The sequence below is a fragment of the Canis lupus genome, chromosome 16, assembly GCF_011100685.1.
Source record: "Canis lupus familiaris isolate Mischka breed German Shepherd chromosome 16, alternate assembly UU_Cfam_GSD_1.0, whole genome shotgun sequence".
NCBI classification, from domain to species: Eukaryota; Metazoa; Chordata; class Mammalia; order Carnivora; family Canidae; genus Canis; species Canis lupus.
The window spans coordinates 48,528,112-48,545,820 of record NC_049237.1 but is presented as its reverse complement, the minus strand read 5'-3'; the positions used below and the strand labels follow the sequence as shown (position 1 = coordinate 48,545,820).

Genomic DNA, 17,709 nt, shown 5'->3' with positions numbered 1-17,709 from the left:
GCCCTGAAAAGCATTTTTACATACATTAACTGGCTTATAACCCTGTGAGATAAGTACATCATTAGCTCCATTTTACAGATGAAAAACAACAAAACAGAGGCTTCGTAGGATCACGTATCTAGGAAATGATCAACCAGGAACTTAAACTCAGATCTAATTTCTACTCCAGAATTCTTGCCATTGTACCTAACACTATACCATCTTAAGCAAACTTTCATGACTTTTGCCATATCTCCAAACCAGCTACGTGAATAGTCACTTAGCAGTTTTTTGGAAATGGATTCTTTGTAACTTAAACACTGACTAGCCTTTGCGATAATATCCATAAGCAGTAATGTACATAAGATCATGAGTTTGATTCCTCCTATATTTATACAACACTTCTGTTGTGCTTACTATATTCCAAGCACTTCACAGTATATATTAACTCCTTTAAGGGCCTCGTAGCAACCCCTGAAGGGCAGATACTATTAGTGCCCCTATTTTGCAGATTAAGAAACCAAAACACAAAAAGATAAAGTAACTTGCCCAAGGACACAGACCTGGTAAGCAGTGAAGTGGGGTTTGAACCTCAGGAGTCTTGTCTAGCTTCCAAGTTCTGTCCTTTTAACCCCTTAACTTATTTGATATATTTAATTTTTTTGTGATACATTAAAATAAGTACATCAGTACTAAAAGTTAAAATATTCAGCTGTGTACTATCTCCAGTCATCTTTCACAAAAACTGTGTTTGTATCATGGTGGAATATTCCAAAATACCCATAACCTCCTGTATATGCAAGAGAGAACATAGTCTGTTGACCTCACTGGACCTGGTATTAGGGAAAATTTATTAGGACATAAAGTGAACTCACAATAAATTACTGGTATAATATGAAATATAAAGCACGAAAAATGTGGTGCTTTTCTTTTAATTGGGGAACTTTTGTTGTTAATAGGAATCTTAAACTAGTCATCTTTCCTGAAGAATTTCTTACACAGCACTCTTGTCCTGTGGTCATTTCATTTCTGCTTACACATTTTCAAAGTAAGAGAATCTACAACTTTTAGAGGCGGTTCTCTCCACTGCCATCCAGCTCAGTTGTTAGACACTCTCTATTTGATCTCAAACCTGCTTCACGAAAAAAAAAAAAAAAAAAAAAAAAACCTGCTTCACGGACCTCCTCATTTATTTAGTTTGATTTTAGAAGTGTTCTATGATTCCTTCCTCTTTCTTCCCTTTTCCCCTGGTTATGTTTGACATAGGCTAAAAATAAAACTACTTTGCATCCCTTGAGACCTGACCAGCTGCCTGTGGCCAAGCTTGCTAGTGCTTGTTAGTGGGAGAGCAGGCTGGGGTTAGAATGTTTCTGTGGACTTCCAGAAAATAAATCATCCTGCAGAACCTCAGTGTGGTCATGCATACTTGTGTGCATATGAGGACGTAGTCTCACACAGCGGTAAATACACGTGTGGCTGTAAAGTAAGGCGATTCGTTTTCTTAAGTGGAATGTGAATATGCTCTTAATGTAATTCATACAAGGGAGTTCCAGAATGGTTTTGTGTGGGAAATGGTGTGATTAGAATAACTTCGTAGTGTCTCAAGATATCTACTTGAATCTGTGTTACAAATCAGTTTCTGTATCCATTACAGGTATATCCATTACAAATCAGTTCGATCATCAGAGTCACCATTATGAGTTGGTTAAAATATTTCCTTAATTCTTGATTTTTTTAATTACATAAGGTCATGGGGGATGGAGAGAGACAAAGAGAAGAGAGGGAAGAGCTAATGTATAGCTGAGTCTGTCTCCCACATGTGAGCATATTCGCATCTCATGGCGATATTCTCTTGTTCTGCAGGCATTTCCTATTCAAAACAGGAACAGGGACAACGCCACTGTTCAGCACTGCAACCCCAGGTTACACGATGGCATCTGGCTCTGTTTACTCGCCGCCTACTCGGCCACTACCTAGAAACACCCTATCAAGAAGTGCTTTTAAATTCAAGAAGTCTTCAAAGTACTGTAGCTGGAAATGCACTGCCCTGTGTGCTGTAGGGGTCTCCGTGCTCCTGGCAATACTCCTATCATATTTTATAGGTAAGGACAAATTTTTACAATTACTTTGTCTCTCCATCAGGATGTTATATTGTCGTCATGTTGGTCTCCTCTATCTTTGTGGCCAAGAAGTATATCACGAGGTTCATCTTCCAGAGAGAAGATCAATTAGTACCTTAAAAATCACGGAGTATCTCAAGTAATCTTTGGCAACTGCAGATAAATAGAAAAGCTGTCTTTGCAGAAAGAATAAAGTTGACAGTTGGGCACAGACTAGGGTGTGAACTTGTGTTTGACGTATCCCTCTTGAAACATGGGTAAGTCTGTGACATCTCGTGTACACAGAATCATTCAAGCACTTGCAGGAAGGGACACTGCTTAGGAGTCCCCTTTGATGCATCGTCGATGGGGAGCTCTCTGCTACTTGTACAGTGAGGCATCTTTCAGCTAACTCAGCTATCTGAATGTAAAACCCATCACTCAGGACCATCATCTTGCACTCAGCAACACTCTCCAGAGAACTGTGTATCCATAAAACAATGAATGGATTACATACTCATTCATATATGTGGATTTTTCATCTTTTATGATGTAGTATTGATCCTCTTTTTCATTTCATAGTAACCCAAATGATGGAAGCTGCTAATAGCAGTTGTAAATTGGCTTTTATTTAAGTGTTTCGTAACACATATGAGCATTTGAACTATGGGCAATGGCTTTTTAAAATGCCAGCAATGACCACAGCAGATTTTGACCCGTTTGTGAGTGTGGAAAAGGCATACCACATCGAAACGCTAATGGTGTCCATGGTGATCAGTCACAAGCTATATGGTTTATCCAGCAAGAGCCACAGCCAGTGACGTGTCCTCAAGTTTACAAAGCGTTTTCTGATGCCTATGAAATTTTAGAACTGAACACGAGTATTACAGATCTGTATATAGAACAGTCTGATGCTTTTGCAGTGAACCCATTTCTGTCATTAGCTACTATACTCCTTATAAATTATGTATTTTGGAAAGTGAACTAACCATTTTTAGTCGCAACATTTAAGAGAAATATAGAATTGTAAAGCATGAAGGAATTTTAGAGATAATTGAGTTAGAGATGGCAACTCTGGGGCATGTTGTATACTATTATTTCCAATCCTTTGGCCATGGCAGACATCACTAATGAATCAGGACACTTTCCCACTGAACATGGAAACAACCTCATAATTCCCATCACTGTGCTTCATACATCACCTCATTGGGCCACTGTCCATCAGAGATGAAGCCTTTTTAATTTTTCAATCTGAGTTGACTCCCTCCTCTTAAAAATGCTCATACCAGGTACCAAAAGCGTTGTCACTTGACCAAGATCCCACCCTCATGAAACAACGCTACGCAGGGTAAATGAGGAACATCACAACAAAAATCAGTATTCAGACACAGATTTCTAGTATTCAGCTAGAAAATACCTAGCCATTAAGAGAATCTCTTCTAGTTGTATAAATTATCTATATCTGTCAGCACTGTGCTACTAAAGAATTTTAAAAGGTTCTGAAATGCACTAGGCATAAATGGGACATAATAAATTAAGCATACATATTTGTAGGGGATTCTTTTTTTTTTTACCATGGTACATGCCAAACAGATCGAGAGCTACCACACAGGGCTGGAAGTCAGCGTCTCTGTTGTTTTTGTGTGGTTAGGTATAACCTTTCTGATTTTAAGAGCCTGTGACCTAACAGGTAGGTGTTCAGTACTTTAAATATCAGTTCTGAGACTGTGCGATTTTATTTACAATGGGTGACTATCATGAAAAATAACATTTTAATGTGAGATTAGCTCCCTATTATTTGAGACCTGTCCTCTGTTCATGGATCCCTTAGTAAATATAATTATCAGACTTCTAAGTAAAAGCCCAAAATGTTCCTTTTCTTCAAACTGCTTATTTTCCTGTTTAGTAGGTAACATCATAGTTTATTCCGGTAGTACTACTATCATCAGCTTGTCCCTCTGGTTTTCTCTCTCCCCACATGGAAATGTACAAGTTAGATAGTTAATATACTCAGTTCAGCAGATACTTGTCAAACATTTGCAGTGATCTAGTTCTTGGGCTAGAACTTGAGGCGAAGCAGTCCAGCTGTTACCTGGCAAGAGTTACATTTATCATCAAAGAATGATCTCACACTTGCATTGCTTTAATTCAGCACAACTATACTTAACAGTTTTCACTGGCCTCCTATACTTAAATGACTTACACACCAACGCAGTGATTTTTGTTGTTGCTGTTTAAATCAGGTAAAGGATTTTGTTCATCAGTTAGCATGATACATCTTTTCAGACTGAAGAGACTGCCTTTACCCTTGAAAACAAGAATAGGGCGCTTCTGTCAGGGAAGGTTGTCCTTTCCTATTGAGCGTGCATGTAAAGCAGGGATGGAGAAAGGAGACCCTTGCCTGTCCAGCTTAGATCAGTCTGATAAACCCCCAGAATCAATGGGGAGACCAATGTCCTCATCAGATTGACCTCATAACTTTTAATAAAAGTGCAGCCATCCTTAAACTTTTTTTCCCATTCCCTTAGAGATCCCTTTTCTCCTATTGACTGTCAATATAAAGTCAAAGCCTTATGAAAGAAGTAAAAACAAAAAATAAAAAGCTTGAGGAATTACTCATGTCCTAGAATTTTCTTTATCACCTTTCAGTGAGGTGGTGAGAAGTTAGGAGAATATAGTATTAGCATGTCTCTTCTCTAAGATAAAGTTATCTCGGGGGAGTCAAGGTGAATAACTGCTGAAAGGGAGGGAGTAGAGGAGGAGAATAGACTTTGTTTTCCTCTTTGTATCAAAGTTTCAGAGAATGAGGAAAGAGTGAAAAAGAAAGGGAAAATACATTTCCCATAGGGTCATTGTGAACTTTCTGTGTAGGTAACCACGTGTTAACTTCTTGGGATATACTCTTCCAGATATTTGTCCAGGCATACAGAGTTTCCATATTTTTAATGCATGTGGCACCAGCTTTTCTCACTTGTCACTTATTAAACTTCATATGTGTATGATTTTATTTAATGGCTATGTTTAACCAGTTCCCAAAAATGCAGTGACTATTTTCTTATGCATCTGTGTGTGTGTGTGTGTGTGTTTATTTGATCAAATTTTTTTTCAAGATTTATGTATTTATTTTAGAGAGAGAGCACAAGAGCGTGTACAAGTAGGGTGGGGGCAGAAGGAGAGAATCCCAAGCAGACTCCCCACTGAGCACAGAGCCCCACACAGGGCTGATCTCATGATCCTGAGACCATGACCTTAGCCAAAATCAAGATTCAGACTCTCAGTGGACTGAGCTACCCAGGAGCCCCCAGTTGATCAAATTTTTTATCAGAATAAATTCTGTGAAAGGGTGTACCAAAATGGCGGGTATGTTTTACATTTTGCAAAACCATGGCCAAATTACTCGGTTTACACAGCTACCAATGCTACTTATTATCAGTATTTTTGGCCCTTTCCAATCCCAGGCTAGAACATTTTATTGTTGTTTTATGGTTTTTCGACAATTATTTTTAGGTCAACATTTTGCTGGGCACTTTGATAGATGTTAGAGGTTCAAATTAGCTTTTCTTCCAGAAGCTAGTGGTCAAGCGATATATGCAAACACGCTTTGAAGAGTACATATGCTCATAGCAGCTTGAGCCTTATGAGCAAAAACTAGAAGAGAAGGGAAGAAAAATACCTATCTCTGGCTGAAGATGTCGGGGAAAGACTTGAAGGTAGCAGGTGTTATCTGCCTGACAGATGAAGAGTTGAGTTCACTAGGTTTGATGACAGAATGGTTAGTGGGAGATCACCTTGAAGAGAGATCATTCAAAGCATGGAAAGGAAGGTACATGATGTACCCACAGTGGTGCCCATGGAGCACTCACAGTGCACCAGAATATGGTGTTTGAAGCTGCATATGAATTGCCTTGATTTTCGCAACAACACCATGAATTTAATAAGAAGAATCGATCATCCATTTAACAGGGAGAATCTATCATTTGAGGGAGGCAATGATGGAAGCTGGACTGGAAGGTGTCAAGGACCCCACTCTACTATACTACCTCCCCTGAGGTTTTTAACAAACTGAAAGTGGGAAGATATTGAAGATATTGAAGCATAGCAATGAAAAACCATCATTTCTATTGTTGTTCTTTTTGTAAGATTTCTTCAGTGGCATTCCAGAACTTGCAATTTAAAGACAGTCTTGTGTCCTCAAACTTCAGTATTCCTAGGAATCCCCTGGGGATCTTACTAAAATGCATGTCATGACTCAGCAGATCTGAAGTGAAAACAAAGAATCTGGTGGGTTTTGGGGAGTTTTTTGAGAAAGAGAGAGTGGGAGAGAATCCTAAGCAGGCTGCATACCCAGTGTGGAGCCCGAAGCGGGGCTTGATCTCACTACCCTGAGATCATGACCTGAGCTGAAATGAGGATCAGACACTTAACCAACTGAGCCACCCAGGCCCCCCAAAGGGTCTGTATTTCAAATAGGCTCCCAGGTGATCCTGCTGTGGCCCACAGACCGCACTTTGAATAGCAAGGCTATAGGCCAGCACTGTCAAATGTTATAACATTCTGTAGAAACATTCTGTTTCTACCCTGTTCAATTCAGTAGTCACCAGATACATGTAATTATTGAGCACTTGAAATATAGCTAGTGAACTAAAGAATTGGACTCTAAATTTTATTGTTGATTAATTGAAACTCAAGCAGCCATATGTGGCTAGTGGCTACCACTTTGACAGCATAAGTATAGACCAGCTATTAGGAAACTAGCCGGGGACAGATCGTGAAGCCCTGTTGGGATGGAGGAATGAGCTGAATTGAGAAGCTGTAGCTGATACATAATAGAATGGATGTACCATGATTGGTCATAGCCCAATTTTAAAAATCAAATGCCCAAGCATGGCCAACTTCTTTTCAGCAGAGTCACATTATGATTTTCTTTAGATTGCTGAACTCCCAATTAAAATCATCCTTTAATGCATTAATCTTTGAGTTGATATGTCTTTACCCAATGAAAATTCTATTGAAGACAAAGGTGAAGCTTAATAATAATACTTAGTGATACAAACCTATCAAAAAAAAACAAAACAAAACAAAAAAACCTGTGCCAGTTCTTCTGGGCCTGAATTTACTCATTCTTCTTCTTTTCCTGTTCTAAAATTAGAAAATTATAAAGGTGGGCAAATATCTAGCAGTTGTTCACCAAAGAGTGAATTAAAAAAAGGAGGGTCTGTTGGTTACTGTTGCTTTTGCTTCTGTTCAGTGATAGAATGAGTAGGAACATTGATGATTCTTTACTCACGGAGGTCTTTTTTTCCTGGGTGGAAGCTAACCTACAATTTTGATGTTGCAGCACACATATAAATCTTATCATAAATCATAAGCATCATTGAAACATTATTAAGTCAAAATAAATGTTGGAATAATTATGTTAACACTGTTTAAAACTGCAGCAAAATGAAGTCAAATTTCCAGTGACACCATGATAGACATTTAACCTCATTACTATTTCCAAAAACTTTTAGGCAGAGTCTGAAAATCCAAATAATTTCCCATGTAGAATAGCACTTTTTGGTATTTGCACATGTTCTTTAAATTTAAGAGAAATGAGAAAAAACAAAAATCTTATCAAATTATATTATACTAGCATATTTTCTCAATTTTTGGGCCGGTATATCCCAACCAATAATTCATTTGATGACAGATTTTCTTTAATATACAGCCTTATTGAGGTATAATTCACATACCATACAGGTCACCCATTGAAAGTATCTATTGGTGTTTAATGCATTTGCACAGTTTGCAACTGTCACCACACTCAATTTAGAACATTTCTATCATCTCCAAAAAGGGTGCCCTTGTTGCATTAACAGTTGCTTCTCTGGACACCTGGGTGGCTCAGCAGTTAAGCGTCTGCCTTCGGCTCAGGGTGTGATCCTGGAGTCTCGGATCGAGTCCCACATGGGGCTTCCTGCATGGAGCCTGCTTCTCCCTCTGCCTGTGTGTGTGTCTCTCTCTCTTTCTGTGTTTCTCATGAATATATAAAATCTTAAAAAAAAAAAAAACAGTTGCTTCCCATTTCCCTCCAAACCCTCCATAATTTTGTTTTTTTTTTCCTCCCTGCAAATATCTTAACTTTAAAAAGACTGGTTTTTTTAACTCATTTCCTAATAACGAGAAAAAAGCTCCACATTGTTCTTCTTCTGGACTCCTGACATATGTTGCTAACCAAAGAAATACTTGCCTTTTCAATATTCCTTTTCGTTTAAAAAATACATGTGTAGTTATTTATTTCCTTTGAACAGCTGCTACCAACTGATTCCTAAAATAGATGTTGTCACATGTCTGCTAAAAAGGCTGTTTAACAACATAAGCATTCCCTAGATCTAGCAAAACATAACCTGTCGAATTTAGGTTCATTGCAGTTATGATTCCGTGGCAGTTACCTGCCCTACTTCTATGTCGATTTGCATTTTATGAACATTTTTACCTGCCTGTGTACCTTGAAATTGATTATGGTACCAGCAATATATATGCAATTCAGGGTCAGAGGGAAAAGACGCCAGCCCTTTATGCTTCATGAAAAATCAACCATTTAAATATATATGGCAAAATAAAATGTGTTGTGACATTCTTTTTTCTTTTTGGACATGTCTTTGTAATAAAAGTGCTGTTTTATTAGGTGATAGAACACAGCCAAGCAATGAATTACATCCCATTTTTCACTACAGCTTCTTCTCTTAACTCCTGGTTGCATTACATTCTGAAAATGCATTTTGCTTGAGACGGAATGCTGGCTTTTTAATAATACTAATGTGATTTCATCACGTTAAAGAAAAAATATATTGCCTGTATGTTCAAAGATTGAAACTTATAAACTAAAAATTTTAAATCAATATATCAATATTTTATTTTATCCTTGGACACATGAAATTAAGGACATATTAAACCTGATTTGGTGGTAAATGCAGGATTAGAACGAAACAGTTTACCTCTCGAAGAGGGGGAAAATAGTAATAAGATAAAGCATACTACTGCAGCACTCTGCAGAGAGTCTATAAATTCAAAAAGGAGAAAATCTACCAAAAACCCATTCTAGATAGTTGTATTTTTTCTTTTTTGAAGACAGCAGTTTGTATGGGTGAAATTGTGCTTTCATATATAGATAAATATGTGTGTGCATGTATATATGTATTTGTGTGTATATGCATGTATGTGTGTGTGTGTGTATCCTTCCAGCATCCACAGAAAGTTTATTCTCCTGTCATATTTGCACTCTGTCCTGACTTCCAATAAGAACTATAGAAATTTATAGAAAATAATAGTTTGATTAATTTATAGAAAATATTAATTTATAGAAAATATCAGTTTTCCATGTCTGGCATATCAAAGAAACCTAGCAAAGGTTGAGAAGTCACTTAGAATCCTGTTCCTTTATAGTCAACTCCATGTAATTGCATCTGTTGACTTCTAACTTGAAATCCAAAGTAAGAAAATGGTTGTATACTGCACCCTCAGCTTTGGGACATTATAATTTTTTTGTTGCCTTTTATTAGCACAACATACAAATGTTCAGTTTTGACTTCATTGTCATATTGTTTATTACCAAACGTAAAAAAGAAAGCACAACCCATTTCAAGAAATTAATTCAAATGTGGGAAATAAGCTCCTCCTCTCCCCCAAAAGTCATTTATTTTACTCTTAGCTTGATACGAGGTCAGCTAAAGTAAATAATATATGAGAAATACTCTATTTATACAGACGTTTTTACCATTCAAATATAAAGATCTCCCTGACTTGAAAAACACCCAAGGACAGCAACAATAAGAAATACCTTTAAAGCCAGCTAAACTCCAGTTTCTGCCAGACATAAATATCTTCTCTGTGAAATACGGTGCTGTTTTCTCTGTTTTAGGCTATCATTTTTGTGGAATGTAGCAACATCTCCTGACTAATGACAAGTGGAAAGCATAATACAATATTTACCATTTCAGTGCTACATTGCATAAATATTTAATTGGTGTTGCATATGCCATTTGCTTTTACATTAGTGGGACTGAGAGCAGTGTGTTCGGGGAGAAATATCTACATACAGAGGAGTGAAAGGAAAAGTAACTGGTATATATGTGATTTTTTAAAAAACTTGATAGATTGCTAGGAGTTTTAGGAAGGAATTCATCATAAAACATTTAAGTTCTATTGGATCTATATTCAAACAGAGGTCTTATCCTATAGTATAAGGTAAAATAAAACTCAGATATGTATTGATTCTTTTAATTTATTGTTTCTACATACCCTTAGGATGTCTACTAACTATTCACACCTCGTCTTTCTTTCTTAAAATTAAGATTCTACAGTTCCTTTGTTAGTGCTTTGTAATGTAACGCCAGAGAAGGAGATGACCATCCATTCATGCATCCATCATTCATTCAACATTTATTTATTGAGACACTGACAGATACAGCAGTGAACAAGATAACACAGCCCTTGCCCTCTTAGAGATTGTATCTCGGGGCATGCAAACAGTGAGCATTTAATTGTCATCATGAGGGCTATTTAAAAAGGAGAAATGTAGGGGACTAGCGACTGTATAAAAGGCAGAACTCAAGGAGTTTGAGCCGTAGAGAAAGGTTTGCCTGCTAAAGCCTGAATAACAAGTAGGATTATGTTTTTGGACAAATGCTGATGTCAGGATAAATTTTAAGTTGACCACATAAACCTAAATGTGGTCCAAAAAATCAATCCTCAGGAATATTAAAACCAATATATTGTGATATAATAAAGATAAGATCTCAGTGTGTCTGAGGGGGAAAAAAAGTGATGATATTCATTTGTTTTCTTTGTTGAGGGAGTATCGCTAGGACCTCATCACGTAGTTAACACCTAGAAGGGGAAAGAAATGTTACTTTGGAAAGTTGGGGCAACTGGATTTAAAATTGTCACAAAGATGTGTGGTCTGTTTCAGATTGTTCCTTCCCCTTAATTTTAGATAATGAACATACATACTTGAAGAGTTTTATCATGTATGCCCAGAAGATCGTTTTAAAACTGTTAAAAGAAATGGTATCTGAGTTTTTTCTAAACATTCCGGGTACTGTGTTAATCTGTTCTGAAGATATCTAAGAAACATATGTGTTTCTGGTATTTCAAACATTGTTGGGAAATGAAAATCACATTGCTCTGCGTTTGATAACCAAGGAGCTCAGCATGTCCAATTTCCATTAGTGAGTTGGACCTAAAAGGCATTACTTTGAGACTCGTCCATTATGCGTTGTAAGCACTTATCAAACGGAATCAAAGAACAACTCTATTTGTATCTAGACCCACTCCTGTATAATACTAAGAGAGTTTTTGAGATAATATTCAGTGTTTTTCAAGATAAGAATGTCCATTCTTTCCTTTACCTGATGAGTTTCATCACTGGTGATTTATTCAGGCGTTCACACACAGAACTGGTGCTCCTCTCCTGGTGGTGGTCTTCATCGGCAGGGCTGGCATGACATTGGCTGCCTCCATCCTGGAATTGTCACTTCTCCCTAATGCTTGACCCACAGACCGATCCTTCCTTTTTGTCTTTGCTAGTGAGCTTTTCGTCCCCTTCATCAATTTAATAGGCCTTCTTGTACCCTTAAAGAAGAGAAAGCCTTCCACATATTATTATACATTTCCCAGGGCTATAGAAGGATATCCAAGGGTATCTTAAAGATCACCATATATGATTCTAGAATGTGGAGCCCTTAGCTCTTCTATAAAAAAGGGCTATTATTTATTTATTTGAGAGAGACAGTGCACCTCCATGCACAAGTGGGGAGAAGGACAGAGGGAGAAGATCTTCACGCTGACTCCCCACTGAGCATAGAGCCTGAGGCCAGCCTCAATCTGAGGACCCATGAGATCATAACCTGAGCCAAAACTAGGAGTCCATCCCTTCGCTGACTGAGCCACCCAAGCACCCCAAGACACCTGGGGTGGGGGATGGGAGCATCAAGGGCAGGGCTTCATTCTGAGACAAAATGATGCAAGTAGTTTTGTATCTTGTATATTTTAATTTGCTTTTTTTTATAGGTATTTCCTTGTAATTATTACCAATATCACAGTCAATTTAATTCCATTAAGTTTAGCAGTTACTGAATTTCCCTCCTAAACACTGAATTCACACACACACACACACACACAAAAGACATAGTCTTTACCACAGTGAGCTCACAATCTTATATGGAAAAATACAATGCCAGATTTGCATATCACATTACAACATATTTTTAGAACATTGTTTTTAAGTACAGACCCTCAAAACACTAAGACTTGAGTTTTATATCCCACTTTAGCTATGTAATGCTGTGTAGGGAACTTACCCTCCATCAGTGTAGACAGGATTAGTAAGAGTACAGCTCTTGGATTCTTTAATAAAATAATTAATGTGCCTGATAAAATATAAGTGCTCAACTAGTTTTAGCTGCTATTATTATTCTTTACAACAATCTAGTAGAACAAATTTTATTATCCACACTTTTTAGAAAGAAAAGTCTTAGGCCCAGAGAATCAGTGGCTTGTGCTGTGTTAAAGCCCAGATATATTTAAACAGGGACCATGATGCAGGTCTTTTTATCTTGACCCTGGAACTTTACCCCACTATATCATAGGGCATTGTTTCTCATAAAGATTAAAGAATTTAAAGGGAGTACATGGATAGAAGAATAAGACTGAATGACAATATGAGGAATGTATTCCCTTTTGTCTTCTACCCCATCATATCTGATTATGTCATAAGGAAGGTCTCAGTAGATGTTTGTGTGTCATAATCTGTCTCTTTGAACACTTCTTTCACAAATAAAGAACACTTCTGGGTAGCCTGGGTGGCTCAGCAGTTTGGCGCTGCTTTCGTCCCGGGGCGTGATCCTGGAGTCCCGAGACTGATTCCCGTGTCGGGCTCCCTGCATGGAGCCTGCTTCTTCCTCTCCCTGTGTCTCTGCCTCTCTCTCTCTGTCATGAATAAATAAATAAAATCTTAAAAAAAAAAAAAAAAAAACACTTCTGCTGGCTATCATTTCCACGTAGATTTTAATAGTATTGCTCATAGTTTACTCCATTTATTCTTACTGTTGCCTTCTTTTTGTCTCAAGAGATGTTGATTTTTCTCTTAAGGTAATGCTATAAAATTTTCTTTTAAAAAATGTATTTAAATTTTTAAGCTCATAATCTCAGAAAAAAATAGATATGAATGTAAAAATATATTTTGCTATGAAATAAAAAGGCATAGATGGCTCATGATTAAATCATAAAGGTAGTAAGCACTTTTTTTTTAATGTACAGGAGTCATTACTAAGGAGACTAAAAAATCGGTCTCTTTCATTGGGCCTTTTAATTTCATTCTAGATCCTTTAATCTTTTTTGTTAAGTACATTTATAGTTGCAACAACCTCACTGCGATGTAGCTAGTGAGCCCATGTGAGTTACATAGCATTTGTACATAAAGCCTCATCATATTATTTCAATCATTTCAAATAGTCACAAATTATTTTCTATTTTTAGACTCACGATATTTTTAGATGCTTTTTACTACCTCAGAGAAATCCTTTATGATCTTAGAAAAGAATCATATATAGAGGAGCAATGCATGTGTAAAGTGGGAAAGTGGGCCACTTATTTTTAGGAGAAGAGTGTGAGACCACCAAATACAAAAGCCAGTTGACAGTGTGAGCAAGGTATCCTGAGGTTCAGAGATGACAACTTCCTTTGTATTTTGCTTTGAAATAGATGTCCACAAATGCTACATAAATATCCGTTAATAATAGTTAAGATAAATTCATAAGGAGACCTGCTCTCCAGGTCAGCCCAGATTAATGGGGGAGCAGCTGGAATGGTGGCTTCCTAGGATATGTTCCCACCTGCATGATGACTTAAGAGGGTCAAGGTCTGTCAAGGGTCAAGATAAGGTCTGTCAAACTTACCATCATGAACTAGGGTACCATCAGTGGTGAGGCGGATTCCACACCACTTTGCTTTGCACATACAACAGAACTTGATAAAGTAGATGGTGACTGCATTTTTGTTGATGAACAGATGGTGAACAACAAACTGTATGAGAGGGTTAGACCTGGATTCCTGAAGGGTCATTGATTTTGTTTCAAGTTGCCACCTGACAGCCATGACACATGCACACACAACACACACATTCCCAGATCACATTTACCGTCTCAGATGTAACCTCTTAGAGAAGTGGATTGTTTTGAAGAGGATGTTTTTCTGGATTTTGCCATACATTAATATACCAGGTTTCCTCTAGGAATGTCCATTTCCCTAAGGGTTGGATCTTTTATTTTATTTTTTTTTATTTTTTTTTATTTACAATAGTCACACAGAGAGAGAGGGAGAGAGAGAGGCAGAGACATAGGCAGAGGGAGAAGCAGGCTCCATGCACCGGGAGCCGGATGTGGGATTCGATCCCAGGTCTCCAGGATCGCACCCTGGGCCGAAGGCAGGTGCTAAACCGCTGCGCCACCCAGGGATCCCTTTTAATAATGAAGATTTAGAGTGTCTTAAAATTTCAAAAAAATGTCACTCTCATATTTATTCTACTACTTTTTCAAAAAGTCAAAACAAGCCAGGGCACCTGGGTGGCAGTCAGTTGAGGGGTGGACTCTTGATTTCAGCTCAGGTCATGATCTCAGGGTCATAGTATCAAGCCCCAGGTAGAGTTCAACGCTCAGCAAGGGGTCTCCTTGAGATTCTCTCTCTCCTTCTCTCTCTGCCTCTCTCCCATTCTCTCTCTCTCTCTCTCTCTCTCTCTCCCTCTCTCTCTCAAATAAATAAAATTTTTTTAAAGCAAGCCAAAGAAAGTTTTATGTTTAAGTAGATTATTAACATACTTTCATTACAAGTGTGAGGCTATAGCTCTTAAAGCTATTATGGAAGAAAGGAATCCAGGTGAAAATTGAGTCAGTAACAGGCTTTTGAATAATGAGTAAATCCATGGAGTTTCCATGGCAAAACTACTAATAACTGTCACTAATGAATCTTCTGTTACGTACATTTCATGATAACAGCAAAGTCACTGTATCGGCATGCAGGGAATAGTCTATAAATCATGTAAATGATTTCATTGTGTATTTCAAATGTTCTTTAAACAGGTCCTCTTGCCATAGTCCTTAATGTTGATAACTGTTACCTCAAAGTTGATTGATAAGGCCTGGCTCCTTTGGACAAGCTAATCTAATGGTGGTCAACACTTTATTCTTTCCATGAGATTGGAGAGTGAATGCTTCTTTCATTCAGAGAATGGAACCTGGACATGAGAGAAAACTAATGAAATATTAGGAAAACAGCCTGTTTTTGAAGTCCTGACTTAAATCCCTTGGTGACAGACACAGCCGCAGCTTGATTTTCATAAGCCCCATCAGCTTCAATGTCGGCTGTCGGTGGACGGCTAGAATAACTCTCTCCTCAACAACATCCTTCAGCGTGTTACACTGAACCTACATGGTGAAGAGAGAAAAAATAAGCAACAAAATTTGGAAGTGGAATTTTTAATGTAAATTTAATTCACCAAAGAATATAAATCAAATATTCTGGAAAATCTACATAACTAAATCACTGTCTCATCAAGACATTGCCAAAATAATCCTGTCTTCCCATTACTGACATAATGCCAAAAAAGTAGAAAGGAAAAATGTATAGCGTGATTATGTAAAATATCAGCAGCCATTTCTTGTCCCCTTCCGCCTCACCCCCAAAAAGCCATTAGTTTACATAAAACCTATGATTTTAGTATTTTATAATACTCTGAGACACTTGCTACCTCAAGTGTTACTAGTACCTTTGAATATCAAAAATCCTGTCGTTGAGATAATTTCCTCCTTAATGACAGCTTGAGTGCATATTAATATGAAAGCTTTCCAAAAAAGTATTGATTTTAAAATGACCATATTTGGAAAAAATAAAATAAAAATAAATAAAATGACCATGTTTGGGCCAGCAAGATGTAGACTGTATGAATAATATTAGACTTGAAAGCTAATAACAAATAATAATGGATTAGAATGCCAAAATATTGCCCAACACACTCCGTCAACATGTATATGAACACAGCAGGAAATCCAAAACAAAAGCTAATTTATGGAAAACTATGTATTCCTAATGACAGTTTAGACCAGTAGGGGTCCAAGTTACAAACTGCATCTTTACATGAGATGCTTTCATTTTACATAGAAAACCTGGCTGTATTCTGTAAGCATGTATCAAATCAAATCATTGTCTTATATTTAAGAGCATTTTTTCTTATTTTGTTCTGTAAAATCTAATTGCTGCCCATGAGCATCAGGTGTATTTATATATTTGTGAAATTAAAACATAAAATGATGTGATCTTGCTTGCACAACCCAAGATACCAAAGGAATTGTGTGCATGAAGTGATTGTTTGACCCCATGCAATTTTATTTTATTTTCAAATTTTAAAAAAGGAAAAACAGCATTAGTCTTCTGATATGTTGATAGCTTATTGATGCCAGATGCTTTTGCCTGTGCTCAATGATGTAGCCTAAATATTTATATTTTAAAACATATTGACGTATCAAAGAATTTAAATCTGGAAGAGACCTTAGAGATCATTTTGAGCAAGTTCTTTTGATATTTATAAAAATGGGAGATCTAAGCCTCAGAGAAGCCCAGTGACTTGCCAAGGTCCCACAACTAGTTAGAGCCAGAATTGAGACTGGGACTCGGTTCTCTTTTAGTATAAACAAAGCTCCACAAGACGCCACGGGCAATCTGTGTTGAAAACTGTGCTCTTAACTGTAAAAGGTCAGATTCCGATTTTCTTTTCCAGCAACTTCTGATAACATGTTCTTAATGACTCTTTCTCAGAAAGATTATTTTTGGGAAACTGTACCATGGTGGATATGAGGTGATTTACAAGACAGGAAAACTCTAGACCTTAGCTTGCCTCCATGGACTTTCAGGGATTTGGAGGCATACGCAGAACCGACTTACAGACATTTTCAGGATGATATTTTATTAAGCCCATTTTTTCTTAAGCAGACTCTGGTTCTCATATTATCTCTTATTTTTTTTTTGTCTTTGTGAGAATGTTTGCTTGCTCTTGTAATATTAAACAGCATTTAGCCAATAATGGCAGGCATGCTAAGAACTATAGTCCAGGTTGCCAAAACCTCAGAGTGTCACTCTTCAGGGTTCTGGTGGCATAAGCTACATTCGGGTTTCTGATGGCAAGGGTGCTTGCTTCTGTGTTCGCTTCACAACATCCCCTGTAATTTGCTCTAAGGTTCTGGCAGACTGCTGGACCATGTCACCAGCTGTCACCACCCCTCCTTCCCATCCATATTTGGCAGTATCCAAGAACAGAGGCATGCCAGTAGAAATAATAGTAGCTGTGATAGCAACTTCAGTGGCATGGTCCCCAGAGACAAGATCAAAATTTGGCACCATTTCTCTCAACATGGAACTAAAAATGGTACTGAACTTGCTACTTGGTGGTATATAATTTTCTTTAATGACACATTTTGGTTTCAAGTGTTCCCCATGCTGGCTTTTAAGTATCAAACCAGCATACATTGGTTAAAAAGAATGGAATGCCCTTTTTTGCCCTGGAGAAGGGGTGGAATTGCTCTAATATCATGGACTCCTTTCA

General features: G+C 37.5%; 1 protein-coding gene across 6 annotated transcripts in view; it reads left to right on the top strand.

Moving 5' to 3' along the window:
* Nucleotides 1–17,709, top strand: part of LOC119874670 (teneurin transmembrane protein 3) — a 601,805-nt gene that overhangs the window by 441,342 nt on the left and 142,754 nt on the right. For all 6 annotated transcript variants that reach the window (XM_038560464.1, XM_038560463.1, XM_038560462.1 and 3 more), the window contains exon 5: nt 1,843–2,081. In XM_038560464.1, the coding sequence (XP_038416392.1) occupies nt 1,843–2,081 (239 nt within the window). The remainder of the gene's footprint in view (nt 1–1,842; nt 2,082–17,709) is intronic.